Raw genomic sequence first — 27,197 nt, 5'->3', positions numbered from 1 at the left:
TTGTGCTTATATTAGCCTTGATTTTGTTTTTGTTTATGTATTTTTCTTTTATGTTTTTTCTTTATCTTTATAATACGCATATACATTGATGTCCCTAACTCCTTTTGAGCAAAATAGTTGATCTTCTGAACCGATTTTACTAACTCATATCATAAAACTTCATATAACTGCCCCAGATTAACGTAGGCATATTTTTCAGTAGTAATTTTAAAAAACCTTGTTTATCGGCGACGTATATCTCTAGTATACATACGTATAAATTTATAAGAACAAAGAATGTGTGAGAGAGGAAAGGGCAGAGGTAACTAAAGAAAAGAGCTTCCACAAAAATAAAAATTTATGAAAATGGTTTTCCGCGACAGCTAAGCGCGGGATAGTACTCAATAACAACAACAAAATGTTACGTACTTATCTATATGCATCGGGACCAATCTTTTCGGGTGGTACAGATATTTTTCCGGGTAATTATATATATCCTAATATATAAAAAAAACGTGTCACTATGTTTAACCGAGATGTACTCCTAAACTGCTAAACCGATTTGGAATTTGTTTTGCACCCCGTGTGTAGTTGGATCTAACTTGAAATATAGGATAGGTTATATCTCAGTTTATAGTCGCAATATTATCTTATTGCAATTTTGTTTATACGTAATAATAAAATGTTACGTAAACGCACCGGCACTCACATTTTCAGGTGGTGCGGATATACTTGCGTGTAATTGGTTGGTGGCCACCGTGGTGTGATGGTAGCGTGCTCCGCCTACCACACCGTATGCCCTGGGTTCACACCCCGGGCAAAGCAACATCAAAATTTTAGAAATAAGGTTTTTCAATTAGAAGAAAATTTTTCTAAGCGGGGTCGCCCCTCGGCAGTGTTTGGCAAGCGCTCCGGGTGTATTTCCGCCATGAAAAACTCTCAGTGAAAACTCATCTGCCGTGCAGATGCCGTTCGGATTCGGTATAAAACATGTAGGTCCCGTCCGGCCGATTTGTAGGGAAAATCAATAGGAGCACGACGCAAATTAGAAGAGAAGCTCGGCCTTAGATATCTTCGGGGGTTATCGCGCCTTACATTTATTTATTTATTTACAATTGGTTGGTGTTTAATTAAACAACGTGCTTATCAATAAAAAATATTATAGAAAATGATATCAAGTATAGCACATCACCAGGCCCGCCGAGAAGGTGGAGATTAGCCCCGGGCCCGGGGTTTCTGAGGAGGCCCGCGATTTAGAGGTACTGTGACATTTTTTTTAATTCAGGAGAGTCTTTAGTCGTTCCATGTGCAATTTTTACGCCGAATTTCAAAAGCAACGAAAATCTGCATTTCGTTTTAATATTATAGTGGACTGTGAAAAATAAAAATTTATATATATAAAAAGAAAGGCTAAAATGTGTGTTAGTTGGTCGCCGGTGTTTGAAGAGATACGTAGGTCGATTTTGTTCAAACTTTCAGACAAGTTGCGTAAACCTCACGCGGTGGTTACTACATAGATTTGGTTGCGATCGACGAATAGGGTTTCGAGATATAGGCCGAAAAATGGACCCGAGTACCCCTAGAATGTGTTTATAGAATATGGATAACAAATGAAAGCTGTTGATGAGTGCTTTAGTAGAGGGTAATTTTCATACCCCTGGGTGACTAGGGTCTCGAGATGTAGGCCAAAACGTAGGCCACTGAATGCCTAGACAGTGTTTATACAATATTGGATATCAAATGAAAGCTGTTGATGAGTGCTTTAGTACAGAGTAATATATTATCCAGAGACGGACTGGGACTGGGATTAGGACTAGGACTGGGACTGAGACTAGGAGTGGGACTGGGACTGGAATAAAACACATACCACCCTCTGGGACAGGCAATAAGGGATGCAGAAGAATGAGAAGGAATTGAGAGAAGAGAAAAGAGAATGAGAAAGAGATAGAATGAGACGAAGATGGAGATAGATGAAGCTAAAAAGACGGAGGGAGGAGTGAATAAAAGGATTAGGAAAAAGTGAAGGGGAGGGCAGAGTCAGACGGAAAAAGCTTATTAATATGTATGCAGATAGGCGAAATGTAGGCAGGACAACGTCTGCCGGGTCTTCTAGTTTTATATATATATTTTTTTTTTGCTTTTTTCCGTTATAATTTATTTTGGACGATATATAATTTTTTTTCTGAACGAATAGGCACTTCCAAATTTTCATAATAATGTAGCGTGTTATACCTCCAATGCGATTAATGCCGAGCTCCTTTTTCAGTTGGTTGGGAATTACATTTACTTATTTGTTTACCTTAATAGGACCGATATCGGAGGGCTTGGCAAGGTAAGGCTTAGGGGCAACCCCATTAAGAATTTCAAAGTGAGGAAAGTATATATTGAATAGCGATAGCATCTATATAAATACTTAGTGTATTGATATCTGTGCTAACAGACACGTGTGTAAACTATTTAAAATAACCTTCCTTCAGAACTTCTCAAAGTTTCAAAGTTTTTGACGCTCACACAAAAGCGTTTCTTCATTTTGGAAGCCATGTTATTATACTCAGTTGAGCAGAGCTCACAGAGTATATTAACTTTGATTGGATAACGGTTGGTTGTAAAGGTATAAAGGAATCGAGATAGGTATAGACTTCCATATATCAAAATCATCAGTATCGAAAAAAAATTTGATTGAGCCATGTCCGCCCGTCCGTCCGTCCGTTAACACGATAACTTGAGTAAATTTTGAGGTATCTTGATGAAATTTGGTACGTAGGTTCCTGGGCACTCATCTCAGAACGCTGTTTAAAATGGACGATATCGGATTATAACCACGCCCACTTTTTCGATATCGAAAATTTCGAAAAATCGAAAAAGTTCGATAGTTCATTACCAAAGAGGGATAAAGCTATGAAACCTGGTAGGTGAGTTGAACTTATGACGCAGAATAGAAAACTTGTAAAATTTTGGACAATGGGCGTGGCACCGCCCACTTTTAAAAGAAGGTAATTTAGAAGTTTTGCAAGCTGTAATTTGCCAGTCGTTGAAGATATCATGATGAAATTTGGCAGGAACATTACTGCTATTTCTATATATATGCTTAATAAAAATTAGCAAAATCGGAGAACGACCACGCCCACTTAAAAAAAAAATTTAAGTCAAATTAAAAAAAAAAAGTTAATATCTTTACAGTATATAAGTAAATTAGGTCAACGTTCAACTACAGTAATGATATGGTGCAGCAAAATAAAAAAATAAAAGAAATTTTCAAAATGGGGATGCTGTGCCCTTTTTCATTTAATTTGTCTAGGATACTTTTAATGCCATAAGTCAAACAAAAATTTACCAATCCTTGTGAAATTTGGTAGAAGATTAGATTCTAGGACGATAACGGTTTTCTGTGAAAAAGGGCGAAATCGGTTAAAGCCACGCCCAGTTTTTATACACAGTATACCGTCTGTCCTTCCGCTCGGCCCTTAACACGATAACTTGAGCAAAAATCGATATATCTTTACTAAACTCAGATCACGTAATTATATGAACTCACTTTGTATTGGTATAAAAAATGGCCGAAATCCGCCTATGACCACGCCCATTTTTTCGATATCGAAAATTACGAAAAAGGAAAAAAAATGCCATAATTCTATACCAAATACGAAAAAAGGGATGAAACATGGTAATTGGATTGGCTTATTGACGCAAAATATAACTTTAGAAAAACTTTGTAAAATAGGTGTGGCACCTTCCATATTAAGTAATATAAAATGAAAAAGTTCTGCATGGCGAGATCAAAAGCCCTTGGAATCTTGGCAGGAATACTGTTCGTGGTATTACAATTATAAATAAATTAAGGGTACCCGACAGATGATGTTCTGGGTCACCCTGGTGCACATTTTGGTCAATATCTCGAAAACGCCTTCACATATAAAACTACCACCACCTCCTTTTAAAACCCTCATTAATACCTTTAATTTGATACCTATATCGTACAAACAAATTCTAGAGTCACCCCTGGTCCACCTTTATGGCCATATCTCGAAAAGGCGTCCATCAATAGAACTAAGGCCCGCTCCCTTTTAAAATACTCATTAACGCCTTTCGTTTGATACCCATATTGTACAAACGCATTCTAGAGTCACCCCTGGTCCACCTTTATGGCGCTATCTCGAAAAGGCGTCCACCCATATAACTAAGGCCCGCTCCCTTTTAAAATACTCATTAACGCCTTTCGTTTGATACCCATATTGTACAAACGCAATCTAGAGTCACCCCTGGTCCACCTTTATGGCGATATCTCGAAAAGGCGTCCACCCATAGAACTAAGACCCATTCCCTTTTAAAATACTCATTAACACCTTTCATTTGATACCCATATTGTACAAACGCATTCTAGAGTCACCCCTGATGCACCTTTATGGAGATATCCCTAAATGGCGTCCACCTATAGAACAATGGCCCTCTTAAAATACTCTTTAATACCATCCATTTGATACACATGTCATACAAACACGTTCTAGGGTTACCCTAGGTTCATTTTCCTACATGGTGATTTTCCCTTACTTGGTCTCCATAGCTCACAACTGAGTATGTAATGTTCGGTTACACTAGAACTTAGCCTTCCTTACTTGTTTTTCTTTTGATATTTGCATTCGTATGATTACTTCCAATATTAACATATTCATTTGCATAGGGTAACAAATATGCAAACAGGCAAACATACATACATATGTGTTTATTAAGTATTAAGTATGTAAACCTTTGGTATCACACCAGCGTTAATTTATTCCTCTTCTTCATCAAAGCCCGATTGTAAAAGTTGATCCTTACTATTTAGTATTCATAACTTCCACTATCTACCACTACAAACACGCTCATTTACATACTTTGCATCGCGATACAGAGTATCGAAGTAATCAGTATTTTTGTGATTTCTCTTTTGTGTGTGATTCGTGTCAAACTTGAAGCCGCATAGCTATTTTTTTTATATCCGCCATTATTTCTGTTTCTATCACCCTCCTGGGAACAAACTTCAACTATACTAATATATAGTCCTGTTGCAAGTGATGGGTTTTATTTACACACACACATACAATCGCTATATCTTTTTTGATGCTGGCAACTCTCAATGAACCGTTGTTACTGAAAGCGTTTCTAAAATTCACATGCATCTGATGAAAGAATCCTTTTGTGTCACTGCTGTTTATGTTGGTTAAAAGTCTAAATTAGACTGGGTCTCAAAAATTAAGCAAAAGAATGCCGCTTCATGTAAAGATAGCCAGCCAAGTTATTTATTAATGTAAATTGGTTAATAGACCTCCGATTGTTAAATTGTCCTTTGCTGGTATTAAAAAGCCACGCATTTCCTTCTAATGATATTTTGAGCTGTGAAACCCTTTTCCAACAGTTTTGGTGTGGATCTTTAAAGTAAATCCATTTTTCAACAAACTATGAAAAACTGCCTCAAGATATACCTCAAATTTACCGGTGGTCTTTTGAATTCGTTTTTTTCATACCGAGGTCGACACAGTCTAAGATATGCTTATTAGGATGATCCTTAAGAACTCAAAATAAACGATGTTATCAGTCTCACTACTCAACGTGGTCGTGTGAAATCCGCTATGGTCGAATAATTTACCGGGACGCCAAAAGACCATCTACATCAATAACATTTCCTAAAACAGTCGAATAGTGCTTTTATATTCATAACAACAACGACTACGGCCAAAGGTATAACATATAGCTTTTGATCTGTATGGCACGACTAAACGGGATCATAACTGACCATATCACGGCGGTCGCTGTCCAGATCTCCTAACAAGACGACTCAGATTTCTCACAGAGATGGGGAGAGTGAATATTTCGCATCTTTTTAAGTGCATTGTAGAAAGCAAGTTGGTTGTTGAGAGCTACTAGATGCTTATCTGGTTGGACGTATGTGGCGCCACCTGGAATCCACTGAGGGCATTCACAACGGACAAAAATATCTTCGAGTTGAAGAGTTGAAAGTTCCAATGCACGCCCTCTCAACTTAACTTAACCAAAGCTTCGTCTAGACTGATGCCGTTTAAGGTGAGTGGCACAGAGATCAAATTTAAAATTTTGCTGTAAAGAGTGTAGACAAACAAATATAGTTCATTTATTTTTTTTAGTACCACCCTATAGTACATATGTACATACTATAAAATAGTTTTTGTATGATTCAAAATCATGAGTGCAAGTGCGGACTTTGTTTCTTTTATCTGTTTGTACTTGCAATTACGCTAATTAATTTGATGACGAGAACAATTCCCTTTAGCGTTTGCGAAAGTAGGTTGGCATTGCACTTATATGAACGGTAAGTGTGAAATTATAATAATTATGATTTTAAAAAATCTCAGGTGCAAAAGGTATATGCACTTTGGTTTAAGAGCAATGCCCCAACAAAAGACTGTTTTAACCCAGAAAAAACAAATAGAAATAAATAAGGACATCCCAAGTGTATATGAAGCCGTCTATACTTATACAAGAAACAAAAAGCGCAGACGTAGGTTTAGTAGACCCAATTGCTCTTTTCTGTTGAGCCGCATTGCTACACTCATTTTTGAAAATTATTGTATATCCTGGTCCTGTTTTGGTCCCGATTTCGGACTCGGGTTCATTTTTGGTTCCGGGTCTGGGTTCGGGTTTGGCTACGGTTTCAATTTCGGTCTGGTCCCTGTTTTTTATTCAGCTTTAGTATAATTGCTTTCTTGCTTGCAGTTCCAGATTCTGTTGCAATTCTGTGTTTGCTTGTAGTTTAGGTTTCGCTTTTGTTCGACTCTCAATTCCAGTTTCATGTCGTATTTCGATTTGTCTTTCAGTTTCGGCTCGGTTCCATTTTCGGCTCCGGTTTCGGTTCCGATTTCGGTACTATTTCGGGTTCGGCTGATGTTGGATTTCGGGTACGCTCCCTTTGTCAGCCCTAATTTCTGCCCGTCTCAGTTCACTTTCGGTTTCGATTCCCAATTTTGCCCCGTTTTGGGTACTGTTGCCGTTTTAATTGCAATTTCTGTTCCATTTTCGCTTTCGTTTCCAGCCTAGTTACGGTTTAAGTGACGTTTTGGATTCCGGTTTCAATATAGGACGGTGAAAGGTAACGATTTTGATTTGGAATGCAGTTGGGTTTCGGGTATTGTTCTGGTTTCTATCACGATTTCTTTCCGGTTTCGGTTTAGTTGACGGTTTCGATTCTGAAATCGGTTCGGTTCTGTGTAGAGTTCCAGTTTAGGTAACGAGTATCACCGTTTTCGATTTCCGTTCCAGTCTAGTTCCGGTTTCGCTGTATACCTCTCCCCCAAATTTTACCAGATGCTTTTGTGTAAAGAAATCATATAGATCGGTCGCATATATAGTATATATTCCATACAACGTATTGTTCAGATATAAGCTTTATCTTCATAGCTATCTCATGTAGACAGCAAGAAACGTGAAACTTGGTAGGAGGACTACCGATCTAAGACTCCAGCTATTAGGAGTGATACAGCTGTCAGATATAGAATAAGTAAGTGGCATAAGTCCTAGAAAGCTTCAAGTATTTGTCAAGAGGGCGAAGCTATTTTATAAAATAAGTACTGGATTTTGAAAGGGTTTTTTTTTTAATTTGGTCGTTAAACAAACTTCTGCTAAATTGCGGACTAATTCGGTTTATATTTGGTCCACATGGAACGACCAGTTCAATCTTACCTAACCTAACCGATCTATTATTTATTTGATATTTGTAAAAATTTCGCTTATGTACATCGGTTCTCTATACATTACAAACCTTTTACAATCGATTATTTGGATAGTACGAATGGGTCAAAATATATGCTCAGCTCCATTCGTGAAAGGTAGGAGCTCTTCGGAACAACCGAAGACAGTTCTGTCCTTACCTGCTTTATTTTCATTCTTCATCTTCTTTATTTCTACTGTTCCATTTCCTCATTGGTCATTCTAAGCACTTTAATTATTCTATATATTCTTGGCTTCGCTTATTTGCGTTTACCGATTGGTGTCTCATTGCTCTCCCATCAACTCAACCATGTTCATTGCTTCCACGTTGGGCTTACACTTACATTCCGCATTCTCCCATACACATGAAAAAAATTACAAAAACTTATACTCACTTGTAAATGGGTCAATCCAACAACATTATCAGTTATCAATTTGAGCCATTGACTTAATATGGCTAAGTCATCACAGTGTATTATGCCAGTCGAGGCGCCATTAAGGCCGCGTACTTCAAACGCATTGGGGCGCAATTTATCAGTACCATAGATATAGCGCGTTACGTAGGCCATCATCAGCGGCACTGCAATAAGAAATACATTTCCGAAATTTTCGAATTGAAGCGAAAAGCAACAATAATCATCATTGGAAATGTCAAGTGCAGAAGCAACCATGCAATTCGAACGGCAAATATGAAAATGTGAAAGAAAGGAAAAAGAAACGTTAATTAAAAATACAATAGGAGCAAATTGTAAAACGTAATTAAAGCGAAAGAATAAATTGAGAATGTGCTATTATAAGCTGCCGACAGCCAAGTGTAATTTGCAATATCTCGAAACACACGTATGCACCAGGTATGCACCATTCAATGTATGCGTGTGTGTGCTCAAGCATTTTTATAGCAATTTTCCACGTGTAAGCGCTATGCACACACATTAACACACCTAAGTGAACATATACATATGTATATGTATGCTTTAAATAATTCACTCGCGTATGCAAACGCAATGCAAACTTTCTTGGTGTGGTAAAACAAATATTTCAAAATGTGTACATACCTGCCACCACCTCCACCCATTTCTTTTCCGGTTCCGAGCAAATTGACATCGGACGACTACAACTGCGACTTATAGTACCATTATCTACTGAGGACTTGTAGCCTTCGTCAGCCTTTAATTCCGCACATGTTGCATCATTGTCCGAATCGGGTGTCTCCTTGGCAACTGAAATGTGAGCAACATCAACAATGAGCACCGGCGTATGTATGTATGAATGTATGTGGGTATTTTTGATAACAGGGAACGTAATAGTTAACATTTTTATACCCAGCATGTATTTGAACACAAGAGTATTATAACTTTGGTTGGATAACGGTAGTACATAATGGCTTAAGGGAATCGAGATAGACTTCTCTATATGTATCAAAAATATCAACATTGGAATAAGTTTTGATTGAGCCATGTCCACCCGCTCATTAACAGGATAAATGGTGTAAAAATTGAGTTATCTTTACCAAATATGGAATACTGGCTTATCGGAACCCACAGTAGATTGACATTGGAAATGGGCGAAATTGCACTTTAATCACGCCAACTTTTTCGGTATCGAAAATTTCGAAAAACGGAAAAAATTCGATAATTCAATACCATAGACCAATACACTTATAAATCTTGATATTTTAGTTGACTTTGTGATAGAAAATAGAAATTTAGAAATTTTTAAGAAGAAAATTTGAAAGTCTGCTGAGTCATATATCATATGCCATTGGATATATTATGTTGAGACTTGGCAGGGAGGTTGTTCTTACTAGACCAAGACTACCTTAAAATCGATATAGAAATTTCGAAAAATGCGAAAGTAGCAGTAATTCATTGCCAAAGACAGATAACGTGCTGGTAATTGATATGTTGGTTGGTTTTAGGACTAAAAGAAAAGAAATTTAGTAAAAGTTTGAAAAATGGGCGTGTACTGCCTACATTTAGAGAAAGAAAATTAAATGTTTTCACTGAAGATATTATGCTGAAATTTGGAATGAAGGTTATCGTTACTATTATATATATGCTTTGTTAAAAAAAATACGGATTCGGTTTGCGACCACATCCACATGAAAAAATCTCTTTCGAGATTTCGAAACATGGAACAAATTATTTCTAACAAAATACCGACAATTGATGAAACTTGATATGTGGGTTGATTTTATGACAAAAAATTGAAACTTCGTTAAATTTTTGAAAATGGTTGTGGCACCGCCCACATCTAGAGGATGCAATTTTAAAATTTTGCAAGCCTTAAATCCATTGATCCATAAATACATTGAAGGTTTGGCATGGGGGTTGTCCTTACTACTGCATATACACCTTGCCAAATGAACAAAATCGATTGGCGACCATGCCCACTTTAAACAAATGTTTTCAAAGTCTAATACTAACAAAAAATTCAACACTCTGGCGGTATTTAACTAAATTATACTAATATTTGACCTCAGTAGTGATATGGTGTAGCAAAATACGAACATTTTTATATAAATGAAAATTTTTCAAAATTTTATAAACAGGGCGGGGCACCGCCCACTTTTATTATAAGGCAACTTAAAAGGTTTGTAAGCCGTAAATCAGAAGCCGTTAGTACCACTATCCAATTTTGCAGAAGTATGGTTTTTATTGCTGTATTAAGATTAGAGGAGAATTCGATAAAGACCATGCCCATTTTCTTTTTAAAAAGTTGCTTAAAGTTGAAACCATCACGACATCGGCAATATATTTATGAGGCGTATCTAAGCTACCATTATAAATATGTAAGTGTAAAGTACGAAAATTTAAAAAGTATCTATTGTAAAAGGTTCTGGAAATCACAGAAAACTTTCAGTACCAAAGCCACAGAAAAGAGGCAAGTTTTACGAGATTAGATAGGAACATTTTTTCTATGACGCTCTTTGAGTCACTCATCACACCTGTCCCGAAATATATCGCATCCGACCACCTGCCTATACTTATTTCGTTCGAGCGTCCCGCCGAATTCATCGTCGCAGAAAAATGCACTTTCATTAACTTTAAAAAAGGAAAGTGGGACGAATACAAATCCTATACAGACAACCACTTTGCTGCCCTCCCTATCCCAACTGATGCCCGCCAAGGGGAGCGTGCTTTCCACAAGGTCATTAAATTCGCCTCGGCTCGTTTCATTCCCGCCGGTAGGTTTCCCGAAATTCGGCCCCACTTTCCGGCAGAGGCCGCAAGTTTAGCGAGAGAACGTGACCTTATAAGACAGCTCGATCCCGGCGAGCCCAAAATAAATACCATAAACCAACGCATCAGATTGCTTGTGGATGAACACAAGCGGGCAAAATGGGAGGAGCACCTAAACGGTTGTAACCTCTCTGCCGGTGTTGGTAAACTTTGGTCCACTGTAAAGTCCCTATCGAATCCGTCTAGGCACAATGACAAAGTTTCCATCGCATTTGGCGACAAAGTACTGTCGGATGCGAAAAAATGCGCGAGCGCTTTCTGCCAACAATACATAATGCATTCTACGGTCGACAAAAATAGACGGAGGGCCAACAGACGCGTACGTAAACATGAGTTCAGCGCATCACCAATTACCATCACCGCCAAAGAGTTTGAGGATGCCATAGGTCATGCTAAACCATCCAAAGTAGTGGGCCCAGACGGCATAGCCATGCCGATGCTTAAAACCTAGGGAAAGAGGGGTTCAAATATTTAGCACATGTTTTCAACCTGTCTCTTTGCAACATTGTCATACCCGAAAAATGGAAAATGGTCAAGGTGGTCCCGCTACTAAAGCCTGAGAAACCAGGAGAGCCATATTGCCCGATATCTTTCCTATCGCCAGTAGCCAAGACGCTTGAAGAAATTTTGCTCCCCCACTTCAAAGCAAATTTGCAGCTAGCCTGTCATCAGCATGGCTTTAGAAAATTCCATAGCACCACCAAATGCTAAATGCCATTTCCACCCAGATAAATTGTGGTCTAAATCAGAGGCCCCACGATAGAACAGTACTCGTAGCGCTAGACCTGTCAAAAGCTTTTGATGCGGTCAACCATGGCACGTTACTGCAAGACTTGGAAGGGTCTACCTTTCCCCCATGTCTTAAAAGGTGGACTGCAAATTATCTGGGTGGTCGGCAGACATCGGTGCAATTCAGAAATGAAATATCAAAGCCAAAGAGAATTAAACAAGGGGTGCCTCAGGGTGGTGTCCTATCCCCACTTTTGTTTAATTTTTACATATCAAAACTACCTTTGCCACCAGGAGTTACTATCGTTTCTTACGCCGATGACTGCACAATAATGGCCACAGGCCCGGGCCCAAAGGTCGATGAGCTTTGCAACAGAATAAACGGCTACCTCCCTGATCTCTCCAGTTGTTTCGCCACGCGAAATCTGGCATTATCATCGACTAAATCATCCGCGACCCTATATACAACCTGGACGTCCCAAATGTCGACCATTTTGAACATCCACGTCGATGGCACTACGATACCGTCTGTCCTACACCCCAAAATCTTGGGTGTAACGTTTGATCAGGATCTACATTTTGGTGAGCACGCAGCCGCAATTGTTCCGAAAATCCAGAGCCGTAATAAAATCCTCAAATCCCTTGCTGGCAGTACTTGGGAAAAAGACAAAGAAACGCTCATTACCACATACAAAGCAATTGGCCATCCGTTTGCGTGTTACACGTCCCCTATATGGTCGCCAAGCCTAAAACCTACCCACTGGAAGAAGCTACAGGCCTGCCAAAATACTGCGCTCAGAACCGTCAAGGGCTGTCTTCTTATGTCCCCAGAACGCCATCTACATAATGAGGCGAGAATACTCCCAATCAAGGAGAGAAATGAGATGCTAACCAAACAGTTCCTGTTGAATACCCAGAAACCTGGGCATCCCAACAGACATCTGATTGATGAGCCAGCACCGCCTTGGGACTTAAGGAGTCATCTCCGTAAGCATTTTGAGGACATACGGCACCTGAGAACTCAGCCGTATGAAGCAAAAAAACACAAGCAGGTCCTTGGTGAACTCCACAAACAGGCGTCGGACCTTTATGCCGGGAATTGCTCGGTGAATCCAGTACTCGGGGAACAGTACCCAAAACTTGCGGAAGAGGAACGCATACCCCCCAGGGAAACGCGAGTCACTCTGGGTCAACTTAGTTCTGGATACTGTAACAGGTTAAACTCTTACATATCCAGAATTAACCCCGACTTACAAAATATATGCCCCGCTTGCAATGTGTCCCCACATGACACCAACCATCTCTTTAATTGTAATGTGGAACCAACGCCTCTAACACCCCTTTCATTATGGTCCACCCCTGTCGAAACTGCAAGTTTCCTTGGTCTCCCGTTAGAGGATATTGACGACAATTTGTGATCAGTCGCAGCTATTAGGTGGGGCGAAACAATGCTACAAAACCAACAACAACAACCATGAGTTTCGGAAATCCGGGACTTGTCCTAGATTTTGATGAAATGTCCCGCCGTCCCGGATATTTCCGAAATGTCACGGATTTTACTAAATTCGAAGTGAGAGGAGAAAAACCCTGCGAATCCGAATGTGGCTTCTCTTTCTGAGATTTTGAAACTCGTTCAGTTCTTTTTTTTCCATTCCAGCTCACAACTCTAACTTTGAGCAAGTGTTTTCATTACTAAATTCGCAATGGACGTCCGAAATGAATCGTTTCGATGTGGAAAACATGACGCACATTATGGTCGTTCATTTTAATTTTGCAAATTCGACGTGCCGTGATTTTTTTCGACATTTGTCGAAATTGCTAGTTCGCCGAATTATAGACTGAGACAGAAAAAAGTGGACAAAGATTCAACTGAAATTTAAATTTGATTTGTACTCTGAATATTTTACTGAAGCTATGTATCGTATATATGTTTCTCATGACTATAAGATAATGCATGAAGACTTGACTGAATATTATAATTTATAATGGAAAAACTACATTAAATACGTATAGTAACATGAATGTGTGAATCGTGAATTATTTGTCCCTTGGCCCTTTACCTCCCACTCTCCCACAAATTCCATATACCCACTTTCCTGCTAAGGGAGCAGAAGGGAGGGGGGAAGGAAGATTTTAACAAGGCGTCCCGGATTTGTGGCCGAACGATCTGGTCACCCTAAATGTAAATGCACTCTGAAGTATTTGCGTTCATATTAAAAATACAAAATTTGCACATACACATATATATATCTGTAAATATTTTAACGAATTTAGTGAAATTCCTCCTATTTGCAACCTTCTGCTAACGTTCGTATCGCTAAACTGTTGAATAAAATAACTCCAATATTCAATAATGCAAAATGTTCTTTATTAGACTACTTTGAAAATACTTCACAATAACACTTATACTTCGTAGCTGATAGCGTGCTTAAATCAAACTGGTCGCTGCTTACTCAGCTTTCACTCCTTTTATACTCTCTGCTGTCTTGTTCGCATCTAGGTGTTCCTTCTTCTAGAATTTACAACCTAGTTACCAAATACATGTATGCATGTGAATTTGTAGTTTATAGTCTCTCGCATAGCCATATGCGTGTGTATATGTGAGTACTGATGATTGCATACTTTTGCGAGTATCTTAAATATATGTATGTGTTTGTGCGTATCTCTCCGCTGCTTGTATGTACATATGTGTAGACATAATGAATGATTTGTTTATGTACATACAAGTGACTGCTTAGTATAGGCTTAGAGATGATAGTATCCCTTAGTGTTGCTAGTATTCGTCACACTGCCCTCCACCTAAGTCAGATGGTCCCGATCAGACAAATCTCTCGATCTAACGGCTGATAGCATCTCCAAATGATCCACCCTCCTATTTCGTGGTTTCCAAACGGTTTGTATGCGGTAGACGGTTTCACTGATCTTCTTCACAACTTTGTACGGGCGTTCCCAACTGCACCAAAATTTGGATGGAACACCTTTCCCCCGGTGAGGGTAGTATAGCAGTACCAAATCTTACTCCCGGAAACCTTCCAATTATTTTTCTTGTCGTACCTGTGTTTCATCCTAGTACTCATAATCCTGATTCGTTGCCTCACACTCTGTTGTTTGGCCAATGAACTACTTCGTAGAGCTTGCGCTTGCGGGATTGGCTTCGCATAATCAGTATCGTTCCCACGTTTCACAACAGTAGTGCGCCCTGGCTTGAAACTACCCTCGCATTCCTTCTAGGATATTCTTTCCTTCGTTTTTGTGCGTCCATTTGGTTTTGTCAATGCCAGTGTTTTTCTCGTAGGTACTTTTGATTTCGCTTTATTTGGCCCATTCGATCCATCAACCTTTGCCCGATCTATTGCTTTGACTTTGGTAGTCCAATCGTCTCAACCAGCACTCGCTTACTTCTGAACCCTTTCTCAAACCTGAAGTTGAGTGGTACATCCTGGTTCTTATAACGCATAATCCTTCTCTGCATATCGATCCTGACGTCATGGTCAACTAAGAAGTCCACTCCCAATATGACTTCATCAACAAACTCCGCCACAACGAATTTGTGTAGAACCATGACCTTCCCAATTAAGACTTCACAGATCACTTCTCCCTGGACTTGGTGATACTCGCTAGTGACCGTACGCAACCTTGCTCGAGGTAACGGCTTTACTCTCCTGTTGAACAAATCAGATCAGATAAAGAATGAGATGCGCCCGTATCTACAGTCAGTACACGCTCCTTGCGATCCACATTTCCTTTGACGGTAAGACTACTCGATTTTCTTGCAATTTGCGAGATAGATATCAAGGACATTCAATAGCTGGGGCAAGTTTTCGATCTTTATATCTGACTCGATCTCGCTTATCTCCTCCAGGTTTGCGTTTACTACCAGCCAAGTTGGAACTACCGGGACCGGTGCTGCAATGACGTGCAATGTGCATTGGCTTTCCACACTTAAAGCATATTACTACATCATTATCCTTCTGTTGCGTTCCCTTTAAAGCTTCCAAAATTGCGTCTACCCACTTTGGCCTTTCTACTTCCACACGCAATGTTGCAGTGTTTCACCAGGCCTCTGGAAGTGGTTCAGTAACTCCATTTGGTATGTCTGTCTCCTGTGTTCGCTTCCGTATCGTCGTTCTACAGCAGCCATAAATGATTAATAACTGTTACGTTCGTACTCTGGGATGGTTTGTAAGATCTCAGCAACTAATCCTTTTAAAGCCACGAACAATGCAGCAACTTTATCTTCAGCATTCCAGTTGTTCATTGTTGCGGTCTTCTTAAACTGTAGGTTAAAGGCGTGGAAAGGAACAGAACCGTCAAAGGATGGTGTTTTTACCTTTGAACTACACGCTGAACTGCTGGGCGATTTAGTTGCAACTGCTCCATACGACCTTTTAAATCATCCACTTCTGCCTGAAATTGAGCGATTTTTGTATCCTGCTTCCAGCTTTGATGCTACCCTTGCTTCCTGTGCTTATAATTGCGAAGACATTTGTGCCACCTGCAACGATAAGCGCTCCTCTTGTTCTTCCATCTTGGATGTTATGCGTGCCTCCTGTGCTTCCATCTTGGATGTTATACGTGTCTCCTATGATTCTAGTTGAGATGACATACTTTCAGTCATACATGTTCCCTGGGTTTCCATCTTTGTCGGTATCTGTGACAACAAGCTAATATCGCATTATTCTGGCCGCTTGCGACTGGACTCGGATTTCCGTGCTTCTCTTTCATTTTTGTCGTTGTCTCGTCCCCATCAGGATAAAGGACATACTCTTCCACATTAATTCCTTCCGACTCCATAGCGTCTCGTAGCCGTGCTTTAAGTTTGATCTTATTGCCGGTTGTATTCAATCCACGGTTCTCCAACTCCTTTTTCAGATGTTGGATCCTTAATTCACTTAACTTTGCCATGTCCTTGTTATACTCTGGAATTTATTCAACAATTCTTCTTCTGACACCAATTGTAACGAATTTAGTGAAATTCCTCCTGTTTGAAACTTCTGCTAACTTCCGTTTCGCTTAACTGTTGAATAAAGTAACTCAAATATTCAATAATGCAAAATGGTCTTTATTAGACTACTTTGAAAACACTTGACAATAACACTTATACTTCGCAACCAATAGCGTGCTTGGTTACTCATATTTCGCTCCTTTTACACTCTCTGATGTCTCGCTCGAATACTTCTAGGCGCTTTTTCTTCTAGAATTTACTACTTAGTTACCAGATACATATATGCATGTGAATTTGTAGTTTATAGTCTCTCGCATAGCCATATGCGTGTGTATATGTGAGTACTGATGATTACATACTTTTGTGAGTATCTCAGATATATGCATGTGTTTGTGCGTATCTCTCCGCTGCATGTATGTACATATGTGTAGACATAATGATTGATTTGTTTATGTACATACAAGTGACTGCTTAGTATCGGCTTAGAGATGATAGTATCCCTTAGTGTTGCTAATACTCGTCACAACATGCATATACACACATCATTCCCATTTTATTTGCTATTATAAAGACATTATCCTGGTTGGAGTATGAAATAAGTGAGCTGTCGGTTAAAGAAATGATAATGTTATATAATAGTGACAGCTGAAATAAGGGGAGACAATAGTAAGGAAATGAGCAATAGCATGCCCGGATGAGACATGTTTGCAAAATTGAGGACTATGATAAAAAAACCTGTCTCCTTTTATAATGGAAGTGCGAAGTTATGTGAAAATGTTTTAACATACATATGTATATGATGGGGAGAAGGATAAGATGAAGCAGAAAGTGATAGATAGAAAGAAAGAAACATACGAGAAAAGGTAAGGGTGGTGGTAAGGGATAGAGAGGGGGACAGGCTAGGTCATGACAGGTGGTGTGGAAGAACGAAAGGGATGGTGGAAAGGAAAATATGAAGTACATCTTAGTGTAAAAGTGAGAAAGAGAGAGAGACAGATATTGGGAAAGAGAAGTAGGGGATAGACGGGAAAAGGAATGGTGGTAAAGGGATACATTGGAAGATGGGAGCGATAAGGAGAAGATGGAATAGAGACAGAGAAACGTAGTGATATATACGCACAGTGTGAGAAAGAGAGAGAGAGAGGGTAGCAAAAAAGTGAGGGACAGAAGAGGAAAGGGCTTTGATGGCAGAACTTCATCGAAAGGGTGATGCCAAGATTTAATCGAAAAAAAGGTAGTGTATGGAAGTGGAGACATTAAAAATTAAGGAAAAATTAATGGACATAGAATGAAAGTGAGAAAGAAGGAGAGAGTCTGATAGAGTGAATTGAAGGGTAGAAAGAGCACTAGGCGAAGAGGAGCATCAAGAAGGGATAAGACAAGATCTGAAAATATACCCTTTTCGTTGCTGTTTGAAGTTTGAATTGTTAATTAAAGAAGTAACACATACAAATTAAATTGTGAACAAACAACCAAATCCTCAAATTCAATGCTTTCAACAATTTAACCAGTTTTGGTTTAAAATGTTACCGGTTCAAATTTTTAAAAAAGTTACCCAAAAGGTTATTTATCCTAAAAGTATTCTTTTCCCAAAATTACAAGTTCTTAGAAATGTTGAGTAACGTAAATGTTGTCAAGCGTAACTGATTACAAAATAGTAACTCGTTACACAAAAATCACTTTTACTTGGTTACAAAAAAGAAACTGGTTATTTTAAAAAATACGAAGAAAGCAGCCCTTTGCAATAAAAAAAATGTGAGGCACGATAGTCTCCGAAAAGATTTTGGGCCGAGTTTTTCTCTTCCAATTAGCGTCGTGCTCCTTTTTACTTTTCCTACAAATTGGCGGGACAGCGCCTTCTTGTTTTATGCAAAGTCCGAACGCGCATGCCAAACACTGCCGAGTGGTGACCCTGCATAGACCTTGTGTTTAAAATTTTGATGTTTCTTTGGCCGGGGCGTGAGCCCAGGATCTTCGTTGTGGTAGGCGGAGCACGCTACCTTCACACTACGGTGGAAGCCAAAGTAGTATAGAGACAATTAATATTGGACGAACAGGCTACCTGCTTCCCAACCTGTGCTTCGATGGTTCTCTTAGAACAGCTGGAAATGAAAAAGCTAGCTGAACAGGGTACATCGCTCGAAGCTTGTAACGTAAACGTTCTAATCAGATTGGGCGAGATTAAAGGAAGGTGATATCTGCATATGATCGACCAAGCAACAAAAGCGTGTAACCAAGTGCAGGACTGCAATGTGTCGACGATCATTAGCAAGTCTTACAACGTTAGACTAACAAAGTTACTTTTATCATTAAAAAGAGAGGACTGAAGGCTCATAATGGGTATTATAACTGAACACTGCCTTCTGCCGTCATTTGTTAATTTAGAAATTAAGCTTTGCCAGGAAATGCGGGCACGTTTTGTGCGCTTGGCAGGTCGGGCAGTTCCAAATTTTGATGCAGCTATTAAACTAGGTCTTACAAAACTTCTATTATTCCTCAAAAGGACGGAGTTTTTTATAACGTAAGTCCTGCTACCTAATTGAGGTTTTTCCGGTCGTAAAACAAATTTTGGCTACATTATGGACATATTCAGTATATGCAGACCGCCTTTATTGACCGGATCGTTCAACTTTAGCTAACTTACCCCTTTATAATGAACTTGGCAATGTCCGTTTTTGATTTATATCTTAAAAACTGATTTTAATAATGTTTCGATAAATATGTGACCCGGTCTATGAAAAGGTGGCTTATGACTCAAAAAAAGAAGAGCACAAACGTCCTGAAGAAATGCATTGTTTATCTTTAACAACTATTTCTCGCAATTTCTTTTTTGATTCATAAGCCACCGGGTCACATATATATAAAAAAATACAATATTCATTCGAAAGTTCATATCAAAACCTTCGGTATGTTTGAAAGAAAATAAGTTTCCACGTGCAAGCTTTCAAGCGTTACTCTGGCAAATGATGATTTATCTTTGTGCAAAAAATTTAAAAATGTTTTCTTTAGCTCTCAGTTTGCTTCGCTTTCACTTTTTAATGAAAAGAGGAAAATGAGAGAATTAAGATTGTCTCCAATGATGTTTAGAATAAAAAAATGGATGACAAAAAAGTAAGTCCTTAAAAACATCCACAATTTAAATGTTTGTGTACTTCTTTGGAAATTTAATACTTTAAGTTTTTTAACACCAAAAGCAAAAAAAACTTTTCCAACTACGCAAAGGCAGAAGAATCACTATCTATAGAAAGTATCTCTGTGCATACACATGTGTGTGCGTTGTGTATAAATGTTGCGTCTTTAAAGATGAGCTATACAGAAAGGGTGATAAAAATTAAAAGCACATAAAAGTAGAATTGTGAACAACACACACCAACGAATCAAAGCAAGCAAAGTTTTTAATTTTTCATTTTTGTGAGCACGAGTATGAAAGCATGCACATATATAAATATCTGTTAAAGTGGGTCAAAAGGTGAAGTGAGTGAGAAGATCTCAATTGTTGTTGCATGGCCTTTGCCCCCAGTTACATTCTTGTAGAATTTTTCTTTGAGTACTTGAAGTGTCATAGGCGTTGCATATGTGAGCTCAAAACTCTGCACATACACATACATATTATATTTTGGAGGTATCAGATAATATTGAGAATACCCAGACACCAACATTATCCAGCAAATTTAAACAGAGCGGCTACGCTGGCTAGGTCATGTTATTCAAATAAGAGATGATGATAAACATTTTTTTTTATTATAATTCGCCTACGGAAACGGAGAACGGGAGCGCCCCCCAATTCTCTTGCAGGATCAGGTGGATAACGTTGTGAACTCCCTTGGTGTGACTAATTGGCGCCATTCAACCCAAGAAAGAAGCGGCTGACATTGGACGCCCATGACTGACCTTTTAAGTAAGTACGTAAGAGGATACCCACCTACATATTCATATAGGTAAGAACTTTTGCTACAAATCAAAACAGTACTCGCCTATCATCTTTAAACTTGTTTTATATATCTTAAGATCTGCGATTTGGAATACGGCTCAATATTTAGTAATTAACAACACGTAAACCCTGTAGACGAACTGTGGGTTCATCAATCGGATTGTTGCTAGGCTATTTTACAATGGAGTCTACTTGAAACCATGAAGACAAGGATCACAGATCAAACACCACTTTAACTCAAATTATTTTTAAAAGAAATATTAAATTATAGATCAAAGAGTGTGCGTTATTCTTAGTTCACATATGCTATTGCTTCGATAAAACTGTTGTTGTTGTTATTGTTGTAGCGATAAGGACGCTTCACGAAGGTTTTGTGTAGTGTTATTGATGTTGATGGTACTTTTCCGGAAAAAGATCCGGATGTCCGGTAACAACCACTCGGGAGCAATTTGGTCTCACATGAAACCTTCACGCCCATACCGCACACCCGCCCCTTGGATCCATGAGAAACTTGGGGTCGCCAGAACCTCGGCTGCTAAAAAAACAGGATACGCCACGGGTAGGTGAGGTTGATAATTGGGTTGGAGAAGCTATAAACTGCACTGCCAGCCCCTTGAATCGGTTATTTGCCTCTTACGACAGGCATACATGCCGAGGATATATTCTAAGCCCCCTAACCCGCTGGGGAATTTACCTTTTCAGAGTATTGTCATTTGAAAAATGAGTTTCGGTCACGAATCGCATAGCACAAGACGGCCCACTTATATACTGTAAAGATTTTTAATTTTTTGTTAAAATTAGACTTTAAAAAATTTTTTTTTAAAAGTGGGCGTGTTCGTCATCCGATTTTGCTAATTTTGATTTAGCGCACATATAGTAATAGGAGCAACGTTCCTGCCAAATTTCATTTTGATATCTTCAACGACTGCGAAATTACAGCTTGCAAAACTTTTAAATTAACTTCTTTCAAAAGTGGGCGGTGCCACGCCCGTTGTCCAAAAGTTTACTAATTTTCTATTTTGCGTCATAAGGGGAACGCACTTACCAAGTTTTATGGCTTTATCCGTCTTTGGTAATGAATTATCGCACTTTTTCGGTTTTTCGAAATTTTCGATATCGAAAAAGTGGGCGTGGTTGTAGTCCGATTTAGTTCGTTTTAAATAGCAATCTGAGAAGAGCGCCCAGGAACCTACATACCAAATTTCATCAAGATACCTCAAAATTTACTCAAGTTATCGTGTTTACAGACGGACGGACAGACGGACGGACGGACATGGCTAAATGAATTTCTTTTTTCATCCAGATCATTTTGATATATAGAAGTCTATATCTATCTCGATTAGTTTATGCCGTTACGGCAAAAATCGATATATCTTAACTAAACTTAGTTCACGTACTTATCTGAACTCACTTTATCTTGGTTTTAAAAATGGCCGAAATCCGATTATGACCACGCCCACTTTTGCGATATCGAAAATTACGAAAAATGAAAAAAATGCCATAATTCTGTACCAAATATGAAAAAAGGGATGAAACATGGTAATTGGATTGGTTTATTGACGCAAAATGTAACTTTAGAAAAAAATTTGTAAAATGGGTGTGACACCTACCATATGAAGTAGAAGATAATGAAAAAGTTCTGCAGGGCGAAATCAAAAGCCCTTGGAATCTTGGCAGGACTACTGTTCGTGGTATTACATATATAAATAAATTAGCGATACCCGACAGATGGTGTTTGGGGTCACCCTGATCCACATCTCGGTCGATATCTCGAAAACGCCTTCACATATACAATTAAGGGCCACTCCCTTTTAAAACCCTCATTAATAGCTTTAATTTGGTACCCATATCGTACAAACACATTATAAAGTCACCCCTGGTCCACCTTTATGGCGTTATCTCGAAAAGTCGTCCACCTATAAAAATAAGGCCCACTGCCTTTTAAATAATCATTAACACCTTTCATTTGATACCCATATCGTACAACACACATTTTAGAGTCACCCCTGGCCCACTTTTATGGCGATATCCTGAAATTGCGTCCACCTATAGAACTATGGCGCACTTCCTTTTAAAATACTCTTTAATACCTTCCATTTGAAACCAATGTCATAAAAACACATTCCTGGGTTACCCTAGGTTCATTTTCCTACATGGTTATTTTCCCTTATTTTGTCTCTAAAGCTCTCAACTTAGTATGTAATGTTCGGTTACACCCGAACTTAGCCTTCCTTACTTGTTATATTATTGTCTTTTACCGATTTGCAGTTTAGCTTTGCTCTTAACTTTAGTCTTTAATATTTCATCAGAGTTTTTTAGTTGCTTTACGAAATATTCTTGTACATTCAGTCGTAAGATTAAATTCATTATTTTTGCATTTCCGGTTTTTATTAAACAAAAACGTTGCTCATTAACTTGCAAAATTCTATTCAGAATTTCATTCAAAGCGACTGACAATTGGCATGCGTTTGCGAATGACCTTTGAAGTAAAACAACATACTACGTACTACAAAAATCCTGAAAATTTGTATACAACATTGACAACATAATATTTGCACTTAACCGCAGAGCCTCCATTTAGAATTTCCATTTTAATTATCCGTGCATTTAATTACACACGTCGCTTCCTGTTTTGTAAGAAAAATAATCAAATTCACGTTGCGACGCATTGTACGTTTGTGAGCATCGACATACCCGCTGTGCTGGGTTCTTTTAAGGCCTTTTTTGTTTGACGCCCTTGTGTTATTCATCTGTCAATATCCACGTGAGATAGTATTTGAATGGTGCACACTTGTTGCTAACTTAGATACTTAGTTCATAAAAATATTTTTTCCAAGCTGCCCAAAAAGCCGTCCATGAATCATATTCTAACTAGATTGTGTGAAAGATACAACTCTTCTTGAACGTGAGGCAGATGGTGTAAAGTACTACTCTTTGCGTCAGGAAAGTTATCCTAGAAATGAGCCCAAATCCAACAGTTCAGTTGTACTGCGTCAAATTTTTCCTGAATGCTTCGTTTTCATGGTAGCACTATTTTTTTTTTTATTATTGAATGTTGCGGTACGTTTCGTTTATCCTTACGAGTGAAGCGTACATATATCCTTAAAAGGAGTCACCTTCACACGGTGAGTTCAAATCATTGCTAGTAACTGACGAAGCAGTAGACTTCCTAACAGAGCATAACTCTGTTGCCAACATCTCTTGTCCTGTTTCACGCCATGGTGGATCTGCTAGATGATCTTCTTCGGAAAAAATAAAGCAGCTTATTCAAACAAGCTAAACTGACCCCATATTCGCAAGCTTACCACAATTGGGTAAAAATCTTCAAAGCTGTGAAGAAATCTGCATTGGCATAAATTTTGTGACAGTACATGAGGAAACTCGGAGGTTTCGCTCAAAAAGTCCAACTGCTTTCAGTTAAGCCAGATGGAAATTAGGAGTCATCTATCTGTGAAATGTTAGTAGTTCTAATATATAGACTCTTTTCACTTAACTTTCACATCTTGTGGCATCTATGTAATCACCACTCAGAAGATCGAATAGGCCGTTGAATCATTCGACTCATTCAGAGGAGGGGTTTCGTATACAATGCCGAGTGACTTCAGCCTAATGCACATGAGAAGTAATCTGCATGTTCACACCTCTATATAGTACTCCACAGTCATACTCCATAAATCCACGCATGCATTTCTCATCTCTTCACTCTGGGCTTCTTTTTGAAGATATATCTTTTAACATAAAGGGAGTGTTTAACAACGTCTATCCTCAAGCCGCGATGGAACCGAAGTCCAGGAGGCAGTTTCAATGAGACGGGATACCCAATAAAGCTCAATCTATAACACGGTGTGAACTCAAGTAGGGGCGTTATCACTAATAGTTTGGAAGTTTGCGGTAAGCCTCGTGGAGAACTGGTACTGTGGACGTAGATTTAAAGTCAATTATGGAAAGACTGAAATAGTTGTATTCACCAGGCAAAAACTACCACCTGTTAGGCCACCGCTCCTAAATGAAGTTACCCTCATACTTTTTACGGGCGTTAAATACCTCAGCTTTATGTTGCATTGTACATTTAACAGAAATATAAATGTCGAGTATAGAATAGCGAAGATATCAGACACACAAACAACAACATCAGCTCTGAAGTCCAGCGAAGAATCGCTCTTGGTAATAAATGCTACTTTGGACTAGTTAAGCAATTGAAAAATAAAGTCCTTTATCGGCAAACGAAAGTACTGCTAAAGAATAAAAACAAAAAAATGCGAATTAATTAAGTAAGTAAGCAATAGAATGAGGAAGACAAAAACTGACCTCTAAGCTGATAAAGCAACCGTTAGTAACTTGTGGGGTTATAACCCAAAAATAATGCATTGGATGTATACAGCGATCTTAAATGCCGTTTTATTTTACGAAGAAGAAATGGGACTAATTTTGCGCCATAGAAACGTTTCCCTTAAACTGGACAAGCAATCTGCTCAAAAACGAAGATGGATTTTTTCCTGGGTTGAGAATTGGGAAAATATCGTAAAGATATGGAAGTAACTGATGTCGCACTTATTTCGCGTTAACGTCGATGGTATTACACTACCAACTGGCTGTCTTTGGTGTGCTTTTGAAATTATATTTATATTACAAAGCCGCAACAAAATACTCAAGTGTCTTGCCTTTAGCTCCTAGAAAATAATGAAGAAACGCTGCTTACAACTTACAAAGCAATTGGCAATTGCTCATGTACTATAAGTCGCCATTATGGTCGCCTGACTAAAAAACACAAACCGAATTTCAAGAGGATAAGTTCACATCTCCGTAAGGTTATTGATGAGATCCAGCGTTTACCAACCAAGCCGTTTGGTTCATGTAAGCTCAAGGGGCCCTTAGCCTAACATAGTGAAAGGGTAAATAGTTTTTTTTTTCGGGTCTCGCGCGAATAAAAGTTAACCAACTCTTGCAAAAGAAGAAAACATACTACCCTGGCACTCTGACCCAACTTCGCAATAACGCAATGCAACAGGTTAAACTTACAAGTATGTCCTTTGATATGATATTGGTGTATATAGTAACTAGTATGCCACCTGGTATAATGCTGGCGCAGAGAATGATCTTGATGCAAATCCTGATTAGTATGGCAATCGCTCAAAAAGTTTGCCAACAGGTATGATGCTAATGCAGAGACTGGCAATTGATATTAAGTAGGACAACGACGGGTTAAAAATAGCAGTTGCTAATATAGCAAAAAGCCAGAACTCGAACTAGTTTTGATTTTTGGCAAACTAGTATTCTTATAATATTCAACTAGTTGGTTTGTCTGCAGGGTTAGTCTCACCGGCATCCTATTATGAGTAGCAGTTTTAATTAGTATTTGTGCACCGCTTTCAGACAAATTATTAACACAAGATCATTTTGTACTAAACCGTAAAACACAATAACTTACATAGAAGGTACTCGAAATATATGAATATAAACATGGCTTTTCTAAACTCACGTTGCTTTTGAAGGAATGGCGTCGCCGCTCGATAATGTTTCACCGTCAATACAACAATGTCGCCGGCATTTCGTAAGATATTCACTGCATCATCGTGCGGGCAAGCTGTAATATATTCGCCATTCACCTTAATTATCGCATCTCCAACAAATAGCTGTCCCGTTATATCCGCCGCTTGATCCTTATATATGCGCGATATTAAAATGGGCAATTTATGTTCGGCACCACCTTTTATGCTCAAACCAAGGCCACCTTCCTTTTGACGGGTAATCTGCACCATACGCTCCTGCAAGTAAGCAAGCGAGCAAAATGTACGTAAACGAAAGATGAATAAAGGGAAATGTTAAGTGAAAGTAAAATAAATAAGCAATGCAACGAATTTATTCGAGAAAATTTGAAGCATAAAACGCAAAAAATTTGGTGATTAAAAATTTAAACTTGAAAAGAGGGAAAAGGAATTTGTAGAGCTTTAAATTAATGGATGAGGACGCTTTTTATAAGAAGACATTCATACAAATGTACACAGAAATTAATGCACATAAATATATGAATAATAATAATCATCCATACTGAAAGTTTCAATGCGAAACAGAGGTCATTTGTTCAAAATCGGCATAAGGTGGAAACTTTTGTCTAGCATTTCTTGTTGCTTAACCCATATTCTTGTTTTTTAATTTCTTATTTACTTTACTCTAGATTCACCTTTGATTCCATTGGTGGTCCATTATGTTGAGCATTTGTTGGTGTTACTACTTCCAGCCTTTGTAGAGTTACTAGTTCCATAGTTAAGTTCAGTCTAAGTGGTTCTGGTTTGCTTTTGCCATCGCTGACATTAACCATACCAGTACGAATCTAAAACGAGAAAAAATATACAGACAAAGAGTTTAATAAGCTAAGAGCTGACGATTAATTAAGAATTTTTTGATTGGGAATCACCTCGCTTTTAGTTATGTACAGCCAATGAATGCCACATTTTTAATAATTTCATTTATTTGATAAATGATTTAGTACCTTAGGGTCTACATAAGTTAAAGAACTTTAAAAAAGCTACAAAAACGAAATTAAATACGGTAAAAAATAAAATAATATATGATCGGTCTGTGTATTCAACGTACCGGAAAACTATTCAAAAACTACTTTCTTGAAGTTGATTTTGCTATATATATCGACCTATCC

At 38.5% G+C, this 27,197-nt stretch overlaps 1 protein-coding gene across 4 annotated transcripts in view; it reads right to left on the bottom strand.

Moving 5' to 3' along the window:
- Syn2 (Syntrophin-like 2) overlaps positions 1 to 27,197 on the bottom strand; it is a 182,857-nt gene that overhangs the window by 91,610 nt on the left and 64,050 nt on the right. For all 4 annotated transcript variants that reach the window (XM_067777878.1, XM_067777877.1, XM_067777880.1 and 1 more), the window contains exons 4-7: positions 26,724 to 26,873; positions 26,022 to 26,307; positions 8,751 to 8,915; positions 8,091 to 8,275 (exon numbers count right to left, since the gene is read on the bottom strand). In XM_067777878.1, the coding sequence (XP_067633979.1) occupies positions 8,091 to 8,275; positions 8,751 to 8,915; positions 26,022 to 26,307; positions 26,724 to 26,873 (786 nt within the window). The remainder of the gene's footprint in view (positions 1 to 8,090; positions 8,276 to 8,750; positions 8,916 to 26,021; positions 26,308 to 26,723; positions 26,874 to 27,197) is intronic.

This window comes from Eurosta solidaginis, chromosome 3 (assembly GCF_040869045.1).
Source record: "Eurosta solidaginis isolate ZX-2024a chromosome 3, ASM4086904v1, whole genome shotgun sequence".
NCBI lineage: Eukaryota > Metazoa > Arthropoda > Insecta > Diptera > Tephritidae > Eurosta > Eurosta solidaginis.
The sequence above is the reverse complement of the archived record's forward strand: the minus strand, read 5'-3'. Positions and strand labels throughout refer to the sequence as shown.